Source organism: Suricata suricatta, chromosome 12, assembly GCF_006229205.1.
Source record: "Suricata suricatta isolate VVHF042 chromosome 12, meerkat_22Aug2017_6uvM2_HiC, whole genome shotgun sequence".
In the NCBI taxonomy this organism is placed as follows: Eukaryota; Metazoa; Chordata; class Mammalia; order Carnivora; family Herpestidae; genus Suricata; species Suricata suricatta.
The window spans coordinates 54,096,384-54,113,873 of NC_043711.1; the positions used below are offsets into that span (position 1 = coordinate 54,096,384).

The 17,490-nt window shown below is 57.1% G+C and overlaps 1 protein-coding gene across 1 annotated transcript in view; it reads left to right on the forward strand.

Moving 5' to 3' along the window:
• Positions 1–17,490, forward strand: part of PLXND1 (plexin D1) — a gene marked incomplete at its 5' end in the record, with an annotated part of 57,105 nt that overhangs the window by 16,637 nt on the left and 22,978 nt on the right. Inside the window, 10 exons of the mRNA XM_029917900.1 lie at positions 1,838–2,014; positions 4,697–4,828; positions 4,970–5,070; positions 5,163–5,292; positions 6,771–6,948; positions 7,105–7,213; positions 7,869–7,971; positions 13,908–14,009; positions 16,432–16,521; positions 16,726–16,819. Coding sequence (XP_029773760.1) covers positions 1,838–2,014; positions 4,697–4,828; positions 4,970–5,070; positions 5,163–5,292; positions 6,771–6,948; positions 7,105–7,213; positions 7,869–7,971; positions 13,908–14,009; positions 16,432–16,521; positions 16,726–16,819 — 1,216 coding nt within the window. The remainder of the gene's footprint in view (positions 1–1,837; positions 2,015–4,696; positions 4,829–4,969; positions 5,071–5,162; positions 5,293–6,770; positions 6,949–7,104; positions 7,214–7,868; positions 7,972–13,907; positions 14,010–16,431; positions 16,522–16,725; positions 16,820–17,490) is intronic.

The window sequence follows — 17,490 nt, forward strand, 5'->3', positions numbered from 1 at the left end:
CCAGGGATGCTCTGGGAGACAGGCCTACCTAGAAGCCGTGGGGCCCAAACTGTATTTGCCAAGGACAGGTGGACCTGGTCTTTATTGTTTGTTTTTGACAACTAGCTGAGCTTTTGAGCAAGCCCCACACAGGCACGTGACCAGTGGCTTAGGCTTGCAAAAAGCACAAATGAAAAACTAAAAATTATAAAAACCCACCACAGGGGCACCTGGGTGGCTCAGTGAGTTAAGCGTCCAGCTTTGGCTCATGTTGTAATCTCGCAATTGGTGGGTTCGAGCCCTGCTTGGGCTCGGTGCTGACAGCTTGGAGCCTGGAGCCTGCTTCAGAGTCTGTGTCTCTCTCTCTCTCTGCCCCTCCCCAGCTTGTGTGTTCTCTCTCTTTCTCTCTTTCAAAATTAAATGGACATTAAAAAAATTTTTTAAGCCACAACAAAATGACCCTAAGGCTGCACCCTAAAGCCAGTTCCGATGCTACATTCTGGTGACCTTCCAAATGCCCGCTCAGAGCTGCCGATGCCCACAGCCCAGCCTCCAGGGTCCGAGCTGTGGCTCAAGTCTCCTTCCAGTTTTTGGTCATAGAGGTATGACATTGCAGCTGATCCAGAGCAGGCTCCTTCCCCTGTGAGCCTCGGTTTCCCCATCTGTGACTTGGGACATCACAGGGCTGCCAGGATTTCAGGAGTCGATGCACAGGCCTGGTACAGTCTCAGTTCTCAGTAAGCACAGCCTGTTACTATGTCTGCTGTCGTGACTGTTACCTTACTGTGTGTGCACCAGCTTTACCGAAATGGCCCTGTGATATCCTGTCACTTTTCTCAGCCAGCTGTCTTTCTGTCATAATCCATACGGATTTGTGGTATCCCTGAGGGGCGGGGGCCGCTCTCCTGGGTGAGGTGCCATTACATTCATGCTCAGTCCTGCTGGATGCTGAGGTTGTGCCCCTGTCTGCTCTCCTGAACCATCCTTGGGGATGCATAGTTCTCTTCTCAAACGTGCTTCCTGGAGGTCTGTTCTGTGTCTTTGTGCAAATTGCACAAGGACCCTCTGGAAGGAGCCACAAGACACAGGGAGGTGGGAATGAGTCCAGGGAGTGGCTGGGGACTGAGGTCATCAGCCACATGGGTCTCACTCCAGTGCATGGTGGAACTGAGTCACCACTGAAGGTGGCCCTGGGCTGATGCAGATGGCAGGGCTGTGCCTTCAGACTCACCTTGCCTTGGTTTGCCTATCTGTGATGTGGGCAGGTAGGGGCATGTATCTTGGGGAAGGAGGGGAGGGCCTCAGTCTTGGGTCTGGAGAGCTGCTGGGAACCAGGATGATGGTGCCGGGTTAGGGCAGGGCCCCTGGGAGAAGGAAACCCCTGGGTGCTGTGGAGACCCAGCCTAGGCAGCAGGGACACATGTTGAGTAGGAGCAGGTACGCTGAAGCAGAGGCTGGCCACCGGCGGTTGGTGCAGGCTCCTCCGCTCTGCCTGCTGTGACCAGTCAGGAGGAGCAGCTCCAAGGTCATGGGGTATGCAGACCTCACTCTGTCTTCACCTTCCTGGCCTCCTGACCTTGCCTTGTTGCCGGCTCTTCTTGCCACCGTCTCACCACTTTTCCTGTGTGGTTCTTACTACCTGAAACGTCACCTCCTCGGGGCAGCTCTAGGACCGAGGTCAGGGGTCAGTCTGTAGTCAGGGACAGGGTCCTGCTTATGTTTGGGCCTTAGCCCTGACCGGGGCATGTAAAGTAGCAGCAAGATTTTAGAGCTCTGATGCTGAGGTCTGACACGCAGTGTGGGTAGGGAGCCAAAGAAGGTTGTAGAGCCGAGGTCTGACATACAGCTTCTCTTGCAGCTGCAGCCGGAGCAACTGGACTGTGGAGCTGCCCACCTACAGCACCCACTGTCCATCCTGCAGCCCCTGAAGGCCACGCCTGTGTTCCGGGCTCCGGGCCTCTCCTCTGTGGCCGTGGCCAGTGTCAGCAACTACACGGTGGTCTTCCTGGGCACACTCAGTGGGCGGCTACTCAAGGTAGGGCTGTGGGGGTCAGGGCCGGGGAGTCTGAGGGGGTGGAGGGGGTGGGGAGAGGCTGGGCCAGAGAGGCGCACAGGCTGCCTCTACTGCTATAATGTCAGCCTTCGTTCTCTCTGGTCCGCCTGGCACCATACAATTGACAAAGCAGTTTTCACATCTGGGTCTTTTCTCACTCATAACGCAAAGTGCCTTGTCCTGCAGAGGAGAGAGACCAGGCCTGAGAGGGGGCCCTTCTCTCTGCTCTCTAGGACTTGGGCTTTGAAACAGAGGGATCTGAGTTCCAGTCTCTCTGGGCTCTGCCACTTGCTGGCTGCTTGACCGTGGACAATGCACTTTCTCTCTCTGGGCCTCAGTCTCCCCACCTGGGGAGGGTTGTAAGCCCTGGCTTGCGAGACTATTGTTAGGCCTTGACAGGCGAAGGCCACAGCCTGCCAGGTGGCGGCCCTCATTGCCGTTCCCTCCCCCACCCGACTGGCCGCCGTCTGAAGACCTCCCAACCAAGAGGACTGGTTTCGGGGGAGGGGGGGGTGGTACTGATGCCTGGCCCTGAGATTCCTAGAGCTGGGAAGGGTGAGTGGCCTCCGGTGTCCCCACCACGGGGTCGGAAGGACTTGGCAGGGCCTGGGCCCAGCCACCAGGTAAAGGCCTGGGCTGGCTTCCTCCCAGCCCCCTCCCACCCCTGCCGGTCAGGAAAGTCAGTCAGCTGCCTGGCACAGCTCCAGTGTGTGCCAGGCCCTGGCCTAATTGACTCAGATTGGATAACTCAATTCCCTCAGCTGCCTGGGCAGTCACCATGGGCCAGGGGTAGGCTAGGGATTGGAGCCCTGGCTGCCTGGCCCCAGGACCTCAGGTGGCCCACTAGCAGTGGCGGGAAGGTGTAGGTGCAGAAACAGGGAGGGGACGGGGGCATTTTTCTTGGCCTCTGAAGCCACCCTGCGGGTCCTTAGACAGTGAGACTCGTGTTTTAGGATCAGATACGTGGGTTTGAATCCTGGCTCTGCTGGTCCCAGCTGTGTGACCTAGGCGTGGCTGCTTCTCACTCTGAGCCTCAGTTTCCTCATCTGTCATGAAGGAAATTAGCTGGACCATCCCAGACTGTGGTCAGAGTCCACTGCCCGCTGTGAGGCAGGTAGTGCCAGGATTCCCATTTCCCACATGAGGATGCTGAACCTCCAAGAGGGGGAATGACTGCCTCAGAGTCACACAGTGAGAGCTGGGGTTGCATTCTGGGCCAGCAGACCAGGAGCTCACATGACCCCTCAACCCAGACCTCTTTACCCACCATCCTCTGCTGTGCACCGCCTTCTCCCACCGGCCCTTCCCTGCTCAGGGCTAAGATCACAGCACCTAGCCCAGGTGCTGGAACACAGTAGGTGCTCAATAGATGTTTGAAGGGTGCCTGGGACAGGGCAGGGGCACGTTGGAAACTGGGCAAGGGCCATGCTGCTGGGCAGACTCTACCAGAGGCTGCGTGGGACGGGTGATGTCTTGGGCTGGAACAGAGCCTGTGGGAGCCTGGGTGTGTGGAGGGCATTTGAGAAACTCTTCCAGAGGAGGCCCTGGGAGGACAGATCCCGGCTGAAAGGGGAGGAAGAGAACGACCCCAGCGGGGAGCACAGCGGGGAGCACAGCATGGAGAAAGGCCTATAGGCTGGAATGTCTGTGTTGAATGGGTGGAAAGGAGCCTGGCAGAGTAAATTGGGGTTGGTTATCGAGGCCTTGAATACCAGAACAAGTTTATTTCATAAGCAGGCGGGGGGAGCTACCAAAGGGTTGGAGCCCACAGAGGAGGCCCAGGGAGTTATCCAGACCACTCGTCCCAAGTCAGGGCCTAGTGGGGCCTTCGACAAGGCAGTGGGTTGGAAATGTGAGGGGCCAGCTGAAATAGGATGAAATCCGATGGGGCTCTAGTGGCCATTGTCTGTTCTCAGCGACACATGCAGAGGGGCTCTCAGAGCTGGAGAAACTTCCAGGCCTCAGCTGGTCCTGGTCTTCCTCCTGCCAGGACTTTGGACCCCACCCACTAGCCTCGTCCTTGGGCTGTGGGGTCAGACAGGCCTGGGCTTGCATTGTGACCCGAAGTGTCTTCATTTTATGACTCTCACCAAGTCTGTAGCCTCTCTGGGCTTCTCCTCATCTGTGAAATAGACGTAAGAGGGGACGAATGAGAAGTGTGGCCCCTCCCCACATTGCCAGCCTCTTCTCCATTTGTGCTTCCCATGGTCCTGAGGGGCGGGTGCCATCCTTAGTCCCATCAGGTCAGGAAGCCAAGGCTCCCAGAGGGTAAGTGACAACCTGTACATTGTACAGCGTGTAAATGTCAAAGCTGGAATTCAAACCCACATCCCTGCTTTTAGGCGTGATGCCAGACAGCTGCCCAGAGCATGTTTTGTAAACCATAAAGCCTGGAGGTATTCCCAGGGCAGGACGCGTTAGAGAAGATCAATCAGGGAGGGAGCTCCCAGTGGGGCCACAGCGGCAGCAAAGGTGTCGAGGCCAAACCTGCTGCCCCCCCTTACATGTCCGTGATTTCCCACCGGTCCTAGATGGTCTGCAAGAGGATGAGGCTGAGACCCCAAGCCTGAGGCAGGTCCCTGCATCCAGGGCCATAACCCCTGCTGTGGGCCCCCTCCCAGGGCCCCAGCACCCTGATGCCTCCCCCGCCCCCACCCCCCTCAGATCAACCTGAACGAGAGCATGCAGGTGGTGAGCAGGCGGGTGGTGACGGTGGCCTACGGGGAGCCTGTGCACCACGTCATGCAGTTTGACCCAGCAGACTCTGGTTACCTTTATCTGATGACGTCCCACCAGGTAAGGCTGGAGCCCCATTTCCTCACATTTCCCCTGTTGAAGCCTCAACTTCCCCAGCCTCTTGTGGCCCCCACCATTGCTGATTCCCCCCGGGCAGAGGCTGGCACCCCTGCTGAGCTGGGCCGTCACCTCTGCCTCTAGATGGCCAGGGTGAAAGTCGCTGCCTGTGCTGTACACACCACCTGCGAGGACTGTGTGGGTGCAGCTGACGCCTATTGCGGCTGGTGTGCCCTGGAGACACGGTGAGGCTCCTGGGGGCAGGGCTGGGCCCAGGCGGCTGCGGCAGGGGCAGGGCACCCCCCCCTCGGGTCCTGACCTGTGCCACCCGCACCAGGTGCACCCTGCAGCGAGACTGCACCAACTCCAGCCAGCGGCATTTCTGGACCAGTGCCAACGAGGGCCCCAGCCACTGTCCCACCATGACTGTCCTGCCTGCAGAGATTGACGTGCACCAAGAGTATCCAGTGAGTCACGGCGGAGCCGGGACTCAGTTTGGGTGGGGAAGGGACCCAGGGTGGGAAGCTGCCCTTCACCTGGCCCCCAATCCCTGAGAGGTAGGGACTTCTGCCCACAGTGCCCCAGGGATCTGGAGGCAAGGAGTGAGAATGACTAGGCTTTGCTGAACACTTGCTGAGTGCTGGCACTTGCCGTGTGCCTGATGTCCCCCTCTGTTAGTCCTCATACAACTCTATGAAGTGGATGCTCTTAACATCCCCATTTTTCAGATGAGGAAATCAAGGCACAGAGAGGTAAAGTGACTTGCTCATGGTCATACATCTAGGGAGTAGTAGAGCTGGGATTTGAATTCAACGGGGGGGGGGCAGGCTCCTGAGTCTCAGGAGGGAGGGGGCGACTTGGGGGATAGAAGGAGAATAAGTCCCCGACCCCTTACCCCTTCCCAGGCCCAGTACAGGGAGGGGGCAGAGGGACCACCAAGGGCCAGGCCACTATTTCTTGTGCTCAGAAACAGATGAGATGCATCTGCAGTGTGGAGGCAGGGACCCTCTGTGTTGTCTGAGCTCAGGAAGGCCTAGAGCTGCCATGGCCCCCTCCTTGCCCACAGCAGGCAGTCTGGGGAGGGCTGAGGGACAGAGATCCTGGGCCCACTCAGCCCTGCCCAGGTGAGCCTCTGAGGCTGGATATCCTTATCAATCAGCAGCGGGAGATAGATGGTGGTTCTAATGGGCCAGATGGGGTCTGAGGCTCCTCTGCACCCCTTTCCTCATTGTTATCCATCACAGAGCCTTTCACATGCCTATGTCCTCAGGCAGACTGGGCACAGGTTTGTCCATTCATTCATTAATTTATTCATTCATCATATATATTATTGAGCACCTACTATGTGCTGAGAGCAGTTCTAGACTCTCACAGCAATGAACACAACAGAAACAGCTCTGGTCCTTGAGCAGCTGAGATGCTTGTGGAATGAGAGAATGCATAAAATAGGGGGGCAAGATGGGGAGAAGTACTGTGGGGGACAAGGAAGCAAAAGAGAGAGAGGTGGGCAATGAGTCATGGGAATGTCGACATTTTAGACGAGGTTGGAGCTGGGGTCATGGTCAGATGTTGCATTCGAGCAAAGATACAGAGTAGGTGAGTCAGAAGGGTATCTGAGAAGAGTGTTCTGGGAAAAGGGAACTGCCAGTGCAGAGGCACTGAGGTGAGAACAGATATGCAGATTTGAAAGAATATTAGGAGGTGGGGTCAGAGAAGTCACAAGCACCAGACCATGCAAAGCCTCCTTGACTACTGTAAGATGGTCAATTTCATTTTGCAAATGGGGACACTGAGTCCTAGTGAGCCCCATGTGGGATAATAGCCCTCTGGCCTGGAGTCCTGGCCACCTGTCACCCCTTGTCCCAGGGTTGCTAGGGTGAGGGTGGAGCCCCAACGGAGAAAGGCCTGCTCCCCATTCTCCAAGCTGAGGATCCCTGCCCCCCAGGGCATGATCCTGCAGATCTCGGGCAGCCTGCCCAGCCTCAGCGGCATGGAGATGACCTGTGATTATGGGAACAACATCCGCACTGTGGCCCGAGTCCCGGGCCCTGCCTTTGGCCACCAAATCGCCTACTGCAACCTCCTGCCAAGGGACCAGTTCCCGCCCTTCCCACCCCACCAGGGTAAGCACCTCACTCACTGGGCTATGAGTACAGCCCTGAAAGGGTATAATGGCGGAACGTCAGAGGCGTGGGGGTCCCGATAGCACAGCCTCTGAGGTCAGTGGAGACTCCCTACCCCTTCGTCCTTCTCTCCCTGGTTCCCCTGGCCCATTCTAGATCACGTGATTGTTGAGATGTCCGTGAGGGTCAACGGGCAGAATATCGTCAGGGCCAACTTCACCATCTACAACTGCAGCCGCATCGGACAAGTGTATCCACACACAGCGTGAGTGGGTCAGGGTGCCTGCCTCTGGGTGGTGGGAGGAGGAACAGGGAAGGGTCTCTGCTCTCAGGAAGGCCCTTGGAAGAAAAACAGTGTGTCCTAGAGGCCGGTAGGACCCTGGCTTATTCACTTGCTGGCTCATGTATTGTGCAGCAAACTTGCATTATCTTTACCTGGCTTCAGTGGGCACTCAAGCTGCAGGGGCAGAGAGAAGTGCTTGAGTACCCTTCATTGAGTCTCCTAAAGGCCCTGCTTGTCTATTTCCTCCTTGCATGCCTCTTATAGCAGGGAGCTCACTGTCTTACATAGTGCCCGACTCCCTGAGGCTGCAGAAGACCTTTCTCCCCTGTGCTGGGATCTTCCTCTCAGGTCCCAGCTCCTGGGGGCAGAGGTGCAGTGAGCAGTGGGGAGCCGAGCATCTGGGGGCAGGGGTGCATGGGGGCAGGGGTGCAGTGCGCAGTGGGGAGCCGAGCGTCTGGGGGCAGGGGTGCAGTGCGCAGTGGGGAGCCGAGCGTCTGGGGGCAGGGGTGCAGTGAGCAGTGGGGAGCCGAGCGTCTGGGGGCAGGGGTGCAGTGCGCAGTGGGGAGCCGAGTGTCTGGGGGCAGGGGTGCAGTGCGCAGTGGGGAGCCTAGCGTCTGAGAGGCCCCTCGTCTTCCAGCTGCACCAGCTGTCTGTCGGCACAGTGGCCTTGTTTCTGGTGCACCCAGCAGCATGCGTGTGTCTCCAACCAGTCACGGTGTGAGGCCTCACCAAATCCTACGGTAAGTTAGGCCTGAGGGGACACCCTCTGCCTATTCCTTTACCTTTTTTATTTTTTTTTAATATATTGAGAACATTTCCACATCATTAAGTTCTTTTCCTGGCACCAGATTTAACAGCTGCGCTGGGCTCATCCCATAACAACACACTTAGCCAGACCTCTAGTGTTGGATGTACTGATCATTTCCCATTTCTTGTTTGTGCTCTAATATGGACAGGGCATGGTGTGCGTCCTTGGTTATTCCCTGGAGACAGATTCCTAGAAATGCCATGTCGGGGTGAGAGCGTGGCCGTATTTTTATGTCTTTAACTCAACTGTCTCCAGGAAGCCTTAGCCAGTTTAAAGTCCCACTTGCAGTAGGAAGGCTCCTTATTACACATTGTGTCAGTACTGGCCAGTTTTAACTGTAACATTTACCTGTAACATTTTCAACACCCCTGTGGATCAGGGTAGTCCTCCCAAGGCCAGGAAATAGCAGACTGGGTGGGACCTTGGATCCAATCCCCTCTGGCTTGGAGCCCCTTCTCCAGATCAGGAGTTGGGCTGAAAGGCCCCTGGCTTGGTGTTCCCATGGGTGCCGGGGACCCTGGGGCGGGTGGTGCCGTGGCTCTCCTTGGGCCGAGGTGGTGAGCTGGCCTCAGGAACCTCACGCACCTGGGTCCCGTTGCTTATGCTGGTGCCTTGAGCTCCACAGGCTGATTCTCCCTGGCTGGGACCCAGGCCCTCCCAGTGCTGCTGCGGTGGGGCTGGATTGAATCAGTTACACCAGGGTGGGTGCGGGGAGCGGGGGAGGGAGAGTGGGGGATTGTTGGGGGAGGGAGAATACAAATGGAAACACCACAAACCTTGCGGCTCCTTGGTTTCTGCAGCATGTTCCCTTGCAGGGTGGCCTTCTGCCTTTGCCCCAAAAAGGCTCTAAGTCCGTCCTAGCCTTGTACCAGGGATGACCAAATGGGATTCCTGAGGCTCTGGCTGGGGCGGCCATGATCAGCCAGGTGGGATGACTGGACTGGGGTGGGGAGGGTGCCAAGGTTCTGAGACCACAGCCCATCCCCTCTCAGACCTGGCTGCTGCACCCGGTGTCTTGTATCAGGGCTGTGAGGGGCCAGGGTGAGGCCCTGAGTCCCTGCCTGAGGCTCCTCTCCCCAGAAAGAGGATGTTGGATATTCCTGCCCACTTTCCAGATGGGACCACTGAGGTAGCCAACATGGTCCTGGAGGCCCTGTTTCCTAGCATGTGTCCCAGGGAAGGGACCCCAGCCTCTTGGCTCTGGGCCCAGAGAATCTCATCAGCAATCCTGCAAGCAGGTGCAGATCAGTGTGCAAAGGTGAAGGAGAGCTCCATGGCCCATACCTGAGGTCGTCTGGCCTCTGCACCTCCTGTCTGAGCCTCTGAGCCGCTGTGAAGAGGGTCGTCCAGAGCTTACCTCAAAGAACTGACAGTAACCGGGGCCTTTGGGCCCTGGGAGAGAGAGCCAGTGCAGTCTGAGGGGCCAAATCATAGGGGAGGCCCCCAGGCCCCTGCGTTGGGGTCCGGGCCAACCAGGACTCCTGCTGTCTTTTGAGGTCCCCATCTTCCAGCCCTCTGTCCAGGGCTGGGTGCATAGCCAATAAAGCATTCGTGCTGGCAGCCTGAGTGCTGTTGAGGAGGACCCACAGACTCAGCATTTATTGGGCATCCTTTGTATGCCTGGGTCTGCACTAGACCCTGGGAAGGAACCCTGGTTACACACAGTTCTGCCCTCTCCCTCATGAGCCAAGAGCCTGAAGTATGAGTTATGGCTGTGTGATCTGAGCATGCTCCTGAACCTCTCTGTTGCCTGTTTCCCCATCTCCTATTTTACTTACCACATAATTGTCCATTGTCTGACTATAAAAAGGCCTTACTTTGTCCTGCCAGGAATCTGGAGCTGCACCTGTGAGGCACCAACTCCATTGGTGGCACATAGTAGGTACTCATGAAAGGGCCACCATGCTTCTCAGAAGCTGGTGGCCACTTTGCTGAGTGGGCCAGGGGGCACTTCTCTGGGAAGGGGACCTTTGTGTAAGGTCCTGACAGGTGCATAGAGCTCTGGAGGTATGTCTGGGGCAGTACCCCATAACCCATCTCCCCCAGGTCTGCAGCTCTGGGGGCCGGGAACTGGGGGGGGGGTGGAATGAGGGAGTCTGTCTTAGAGTACTATGGTGATCTAGCAGGAGAAGAGGCAGCTCCCTCCCCAGGCCCACAGAAGTCTCTGATACTTCATGTGGCATTTATTTATGTCTCAGCCCTGCAGGTGCCATGCTTCTGGCCGGGTGGTGGGCAGGGGAGTCTGCACATCTGCCTGCACCCCTCGATGGCTGGGAGAAGACAGTAGGACTTGGGCCACGCCAGGAAGGTGTCCCTGGGGAGGTGCTAGGGACTGAGTCTCCTGTCACTTTCCCAATCCCTTAGTGCAGATGGAGAAAGTGGAGGAGGGGAGGAGAGACAGGACGGCGGGCCCCCTTCCTGGGGAGCCTGGCATTGATGCCACCATGAAATCGGACTTCCTTAGGAGCCAGTGGGGAGAGCGGTTTGGGCAGTGTAGGGGCTGCGAGGACACAGAACAGTGGAAAGGGGCCTGGTGAGATGCGTTTAGAGTCTGGGCCAGCCATGCTGGATTGGGACACCACTTCTTGAACCTTTATGTGGGAGAGACATCAAGAGGGTCTGTGAGTCCCACTGTGGGGACAGGTGAGCCCTCTGTGAAGCAGCACCCACTGGGCTCCCGTCCGGGTTGACTGGCTCCTGGCACTGCTGACTCAGCATCTGTCCTGATTCCTCTGCCTGGAGTGTGGCCAATTGGCCGCAGTTTCCTGAGCCTGTAGGCCGTGCCCTGTGCTGCATCCCAGGAAAGGAGGGAAGCCACTCGGCGTCCTTCTGAGGTGTTGATGCTTTGGCTTGGATGGGACAGGGAGGCCCCTATCCCCTGGTTGCACTGGAGAAACCCTAGTCCAAACCACCCTGGCCTCAACAGAATTAATTGACTCATGTGAGTGTGAAATCTGGGAGGTGGCATCACCTTCAGATATAGCTGGATCCAGGAGTTCCGACCATGTTGTTGGGGCTCCCTGCCCCTCTGGTTGGACTTCATGCTCAGGCAGCCCTCCCCTCTGGGTAGCAAGTTGGCCTCAGCAGCTCCAGGCAAGTTCCTGATTTCCTGGCAGCCCTAGAAAACAAGAAGAGCTTCTCCTTCTTACTGGTTCTATGGAAGTCCCCAAGTTGACTTCTACTGGCTGAAATAGGGTCACATACACTCCTAGAACCAATTGCTGAGGCCAGGGCAGGTTTGGGACACTGGCCTATTCCTGGGGCTAGGGAGTGGAATCAGTCTTCCTAAACCACAGGCCTGTGAGGGAAGTTCCCCAAAGGCCAAGCCAGACTTGGAGGCTGACGGTGGGGGCTGGGGCCCGCAGCAGACATACCAGCTGGCCCCATGCAGGGCTGGCCAACTCTGGGGGGAGGTACCGAAGGAGGGCAAAGGTGTGCCAGGACTCTTAGCCTTGGCTCCACTCTATAGAATGAGTATAAGCACCCAAAGCCACGGGATCATAGATAGAGATTAAGGAGAATGGAGGGCCCTCAAGGTTGCTTCCACATAATTTCCTTGGGGGGGGCCCCCATGTGGAAACTCCCCCTGCTCTGACCCTGACCCCACAGTGCCTCCTGTCCGCCGCCTACCCACCAATGGGATGGCGCTGAGAGGACAGAGCCACAGAGCCCCCAGCCAGCTGCGAGGCAGAACTGGCAGCAGCCATGAAAATTGATTGCAAACATGTGGGTTCCACTCCCTAAAATTCCATGGGGTTTACACATGAGACCGTGCAAGACAGCAGCCCAGACGGCCAGGGGCTCATGTGGGCTCATGCTGAGCTGGACACAACCCCTGCTGCTGAGCCCCGCAGAACACTCCATTCAGGCAGCCTCACCAGGGCCCAGCCGTGTTGCTTCTCTGGCCAATGCCTCTATGATCTGCATCAGGCACTGCTCCCAGGGAAACGGACCAGTCTGGCCAAGGTTTCTGGCCTGGCAGTCAGCGAGCAATCTGAACAACTGGAGGCCTCGCGGGCTGCCCATTCCATCTTGGGCACACTGCTCTGCTTCTTTGGGCCTCGATTTCCTAGTCTGTAAAATGGGTGTAATGATTATACTTCACTCAAAGGGGTATTGGGAGTTAGGGTTTGGTGACGTCCAGGAGCCCAGTGAGGGCTGTGTGAGCCAGCGGCTCTCCCTGATATTGGCATGGTCACTGGCATCTCCCCAAGGTCCAGTGTTGTGCGGAGCCCCTGAGATTCACCTCAGGGAGCTCCCTGTCTGATTAATAGTAAGGGGAAAGACCAAGGGGGGGCCTCCAAATTCTATCCTCGGAGGCCTTTGCCCTGACTGGCTGACCTCAAGGTCATTGTGTTTCCAGACCTGTTCCCAACCAGACTTGGGCATGAGGAAGGCACAGCAGGAAGCCTTCTGGGCTGGAAGGGTCAGCCGTTGGTACAGTGTGGCAGCTGCAGGCTCCCTAGTCTGCCCTTCTCTCAGGGTCTCAGCAGGTCAGGCTCAGTGTGAGGAGGTAGGACATGGCCTGCCGGGGCCCTCAGGTCTGAAGAACAGTGCCGGGTGGGAGTTCCAGACTTGTAAGCTCAGAGAGGTCACTAAGGTGGCCTGGTGGGCACAGCACTGACCCCTGGGCTCTGTTTCTGGCCTGGAGTCAGATGACAGGAGTTCACAGACCAGCACTGCCCTCTGCCCTCAGGGGCATCGCATCACTGCCTTTCTGAACCCTCAGCTCTTGCCTGCCCGTCCTCTCTAACTGTTTTCCTTTTTTAAATTTAAATGTTTGTTTATTTTTGAGGGAGTGTGTGTGCTAGCATGTATGAGCTGGGAAGGGGCAGAGAGAGAGAGAAAGGCAGAGGATCTGAAGCAGACAGCAGAGAGCCTGACGTGAGCTCAGACTCATGAGTCATGAGATCATGACCTGAGCCCAAGATAGACGCTTAGCAGACTGAGCCACCCAGGTGCCCCAACTTCTTTCCTTTTTTTTTTTTAATGTTTATTTTTTAAAGAGATAGTGGGACAGGGACAGAGAGAGGGGGATAGAGGGTCCAAGCACAGTGAGCTGACAGCAGTGAGCCCAATGTGGGACTCAAACTCATGAACCGAACCATGAGATCATGACCTGAGCCAAAGTTGGACACTCAACTGACTGAGCCACCCAGGCACCCCGCCCCTAACTTCTTTCCTTTTTTGAAGTGGCCCCTGCCCTCCTACAGCCTCAGTGGCTGTACCGCCAACATGATGGCGCTGATGCCCAGGCCTGCCCAGGCCTCTCGGGGGGCTGGCGCATCTGCTCGGAGGCTGGGACTCTCATCTGCAGAAGGGGCTTCTGGGTCCTTGTAGCCTGTTTCCTGTGGGCTGTCCTGAAGTTTGGAATTTCTTTTTTCTGAATCATTTAACGTGTCACCCTGGAAACCGCATTTCAGAGCTGGGCTTAGTCTCAGAGAATGGGTGCAGCCCCTCATTTTATAGTTGGGAAAGATGGGGCCCAGAGATGGGGAGGGGCCCTGGCCCTCAGCCTCAGCCCCCAGACTTCCTCTGCAAGGTATGCCCTGGAGCAGCCATGGCAGGACTGGTGCCATCACTGGGCAGGTTACATCATCGCAGTGTGCCTCAGTTTCATCATCTATAAAATGGGGCCGAAAAAAACCTGCCTGTAGGCTTGTCATGAGGGTCAAAGGAGTCGGTGTGTGGGAGGCACTGGGCACATTGCCCTCAGGGGCGGCGGTGGCTGTGATTTTATTCTCGCTGTGTAGGCTGGCAGGTATGTCCCTGGAGAGGCAGACTGAAACAGGAGGCTGTCGTGGCCATGAATCCTATCTCTTCTGAAATGCTCTCATATCCACTCACCCCCTTGTGTTTTGCCTGCAGAGCCCTCAGGACTGCCCCCAGGTCTTGCCCTCACTCCTGGCACCAATGCCCACAGGCAGCTTACAGAGCATCCCAGTGCATCTGGCCAATGCTGCCTTCCAGGTAGGTGGAGGTGGGAGGCCATTCAGGTGGGGCCTGAGCTCTGGGCCCTCCACCCACACCTCAGTTCATTTCTCTGAGCTTCCAGATTCTGTCTGAGAAAGCCCCACTGTGAGTGCAGGGGGAAGAGGAAAGGGAAGTGGGGAAAGGGGATGGTGAGGGCCCAGCCCTGGGATGGCAGGCTGCTACCAGCTCCTGAGAGGCACCCTGGCCAGGACCCCCAGGCTCCCCTACCCTGTAAAGCTCTCCCAGCAGAGCTGGGCTGCAGCCCCAGGATGGACACTGTCCATGTCCTGCCGGCTCCACCCCTGGGATGAATGCTGATTCTGCACACACTTCCTCAGTTTATGGCTGATGCGTCTCACCCGAGGCATGTCCAGAGCACCCCTGTGCTGCCCTCTTCCCATTATCCAGATGGGGAAAATGAGACCCAGAAAGGGGAAGTAGATGACTCTAGGTGCAGGACACAGGGCTGGACTTGCACCCTAGCCCTGGACTCCTGAGAGAATGCTCCTCCCTACAGTTTGCCTTTACCCCCACACTCCCACATGGGGAGGAGGAGATTCAGCTCCTTTCTGGGTCCTTCCTGGAAGAGTGTCTCGGGTGGGAAGCGTTGATGAGTTCTGGAAGTGTGCCAGCCACCCCCCTCCCCAGCTCCTGGGAACTCACCATCTGTTGCTTCCAAGGGGGAGTGGAAGCCTGTGACAGCTGTCACACGTGGGGGCCACGTGCCGGGCATCTGGGATGCGTCAGGCTGCCTTGTGGCTGGGGCTGGAGCTCTGGGAAGGGCAGGTGCCCTCAGCCCTCAGCCTCCCCCCTGTAGGGGTTGAAGCAGAGCCTTAGGAGTGTGAAGGGGCCTGGGCTGGTACGGAGGGCAGTACTTCTCCTTGGGGCCACAGGAACCCAGCATGGGGAGCCCTGGGTGTGGGTCCCTTAACTGGGAGGCATGTGTCTGCTCTCATTGTGCCTCAGTGATCCTGGCCCTAGGCCTGTTTCCAGAACACAAAGGGCAGGAGTGGGCAGAGCCCCCTGCCTATTTGCTGAGCCCCTCCCCTGGGAAGACTCAGGACACGCTGGGCCTGCCGTCCCGAGTGGCCGAGGCCTGAGCTGATCACCCCCCACCCCGGCTCTGCACAGGCAAAGGAGCTTGCAGCCCTATCAGTAGCCACCTTCCTGTGTTAGTATCAGAGTGTGGCGGGGAGGGGTACGCTGACCTGCTTTCTCCTCGCCGTGTCACATGTGCTAACAACAGGGCCATAAACAGGAAGCCCTGCCACGGGGCTGGACTGACACACGTGAAACCTGAGTTTGTTCAGTCAGCAAATATTTATCAATACTGTTCTCTGGAGGCCTGTGCTGGACAAGATAAGACCTGAGGAGTTGGGCCCTGTTTCTTTAGTCAATAAACATTCATTGAGTACCTCCTGCATACAAATAGCCAGCATATATTAGTCACCCATGGTGTGCAGCCCACTAAAGATACATGATCTGCAGTTTCCCCAGCAACTCTGCAGGGTAAGAAAGTGTTTCCATTGCTAAACTTAGGAAACCAAGGCTCAGAGAGGAGAGCCCCTCGCACAGGGGTGCACAGCTAGGAAGTAGCAGAGAGTGGGATTCAAGCCAATGGGACCTAAGCCCTTTCACTGCCACTCGCTGCCCTTGGAGGAGTCACAGGGGCTGAGATACAGCCCTAGCCCTTCCCAGTGGGCAGCAAGACCAGTGTAAAAAGAGCCTGGCAGGGGGAGAAGGCTGGTCCTCAACATACAGGGTAGGGGTGGATTTTAGGAGCTTCCTAGAGCCCCTAACATGCACCCAAATATTCATTGCTAAATGAATGGATGACCAAATGTGGGGCACCCACCTGATTTCAGGAGGGGCTCTGGGAAGTCTTTGGAACATGGGACAATATGAGCTGGATTTTGAAGGCTGTGTCGTGTTCTGCCAGGGGAGACAAGTTGTTCGGGGAAAAGGAATAGTTTGGGCAAAGGCCCAGGGGCAGGGCAGCCTGTGCCATGTGAAGGAATGTCCTGCTCTGGCTGGGGCACGGCCTTGGGGGACAGAGGTGGGGGGCAGTTAGATTCAAAGAACAGGTGTGGTCTCACTGGGATGAAGCTTGAATGCCAGTCATGCTAAAGAACTGGATTTTGAGGAGCTGAGTAAAAGGCATCGGTTTAGGCCACTGGGGGATGTTGGTGAGGGTTTCAGCGGCACAGAGAGCATGAGGCCAGGTCCTAGGTGTTCATGTACCCCTTGCCTCGCTCCTTCCAACACCGGACGTGAAGGCCAGGAAGGACATTCTGGAGGGGCAGGTGCTCCTGACACAAGGCTCAGCCCACTCCTCTGGGCAGCAGCCCACCATGTCCTGATGGAGTTAGAGCATACTGGGTGCTGATCTGCATCTCCTCAGCAACCCCGTTTCTCCTAGGGTGCAGCTCTGGAATGTAGCTTTGGGCCAGAGGAGCTCTTTGAAGCTGTGTGGGTAAATGAATCCGCTGTACACTGTAAGCAGGTGGTGGTAAGTGGTGTGGCTCCAGGGAGAGGGGGGAGGCCTGTGTACGTCCAGACGCTGTACTCCTTCCTTCCCACCTTGACCCTCCTCCTTTCCATCCCTTATCCTCAACAGCCCTGCCCTCTTCTGTCTCTGTGACATCCATCCCCTCCCCCAGCACAGACCTAGCCACCACTCGCACCCCTCATGCTCTTTCTTGCCCTTCCACAGCTGCACACGACCCAGAAGAGCCAGATGTTTCCACTCCGCCTCCAACTAAAGGGGCAGCCAGCCCGATTCCTGGACAGCCCCGACCCCATCACAGGTGGGAGCCCCTGTGTACCCTCTGTGGCCACAGGGGATTCAGCTAGTGGGTGGGGCTCTACCTTGGGGGACTTATCTCATGCTCACCGACAGTCACAGATGTCCCACTTGTTTTTCCTAACACCCAGGGTCTCAGATCCCAGCCTGGCCGTTTTGTACCTGGTCACTCAGTACTTATTTACTGAGCGACTGCTGTGGGCCAGACGCCTGTATGCCGAAGGCCGTGCAGCCTCAGGCACTTGCTTGGGCTTCCCTTTCTGAGCCTCCTCACCCCCCTGTGACGTGAGGCCCTGTTATGGAAGGCTCGGTGGTGCTTTGCTGAGACGATGCACACAGATCTCATGGTTGTGTCTGGGGCACTCTCAGCAACCCCCTCCAATGGCGATTGGTGTCCTCGGTGTTATTATACTTCTTGAATCAGTTCTCTAAGAGTCTGTTCATGGGGAACTTCAACTATCCCTAGTGGACATGGGGGGGGCCCCCATGGCCCCACCGTGGAGGGGGGAAGAGCCCTCCCTGCGTGCCCGCTTGGGCCACTACGAAGGTGCCCACAGAGTCCACGTGGCCCAGTGGGTCCCCAGCATCCCTGAGCCCCTCTGGTAGGTAAACAGACTCACTCAGGCCTGGATGTGCATCTCGTGCCTGCCACTCACAGGCTCTGTGACCTTGGGC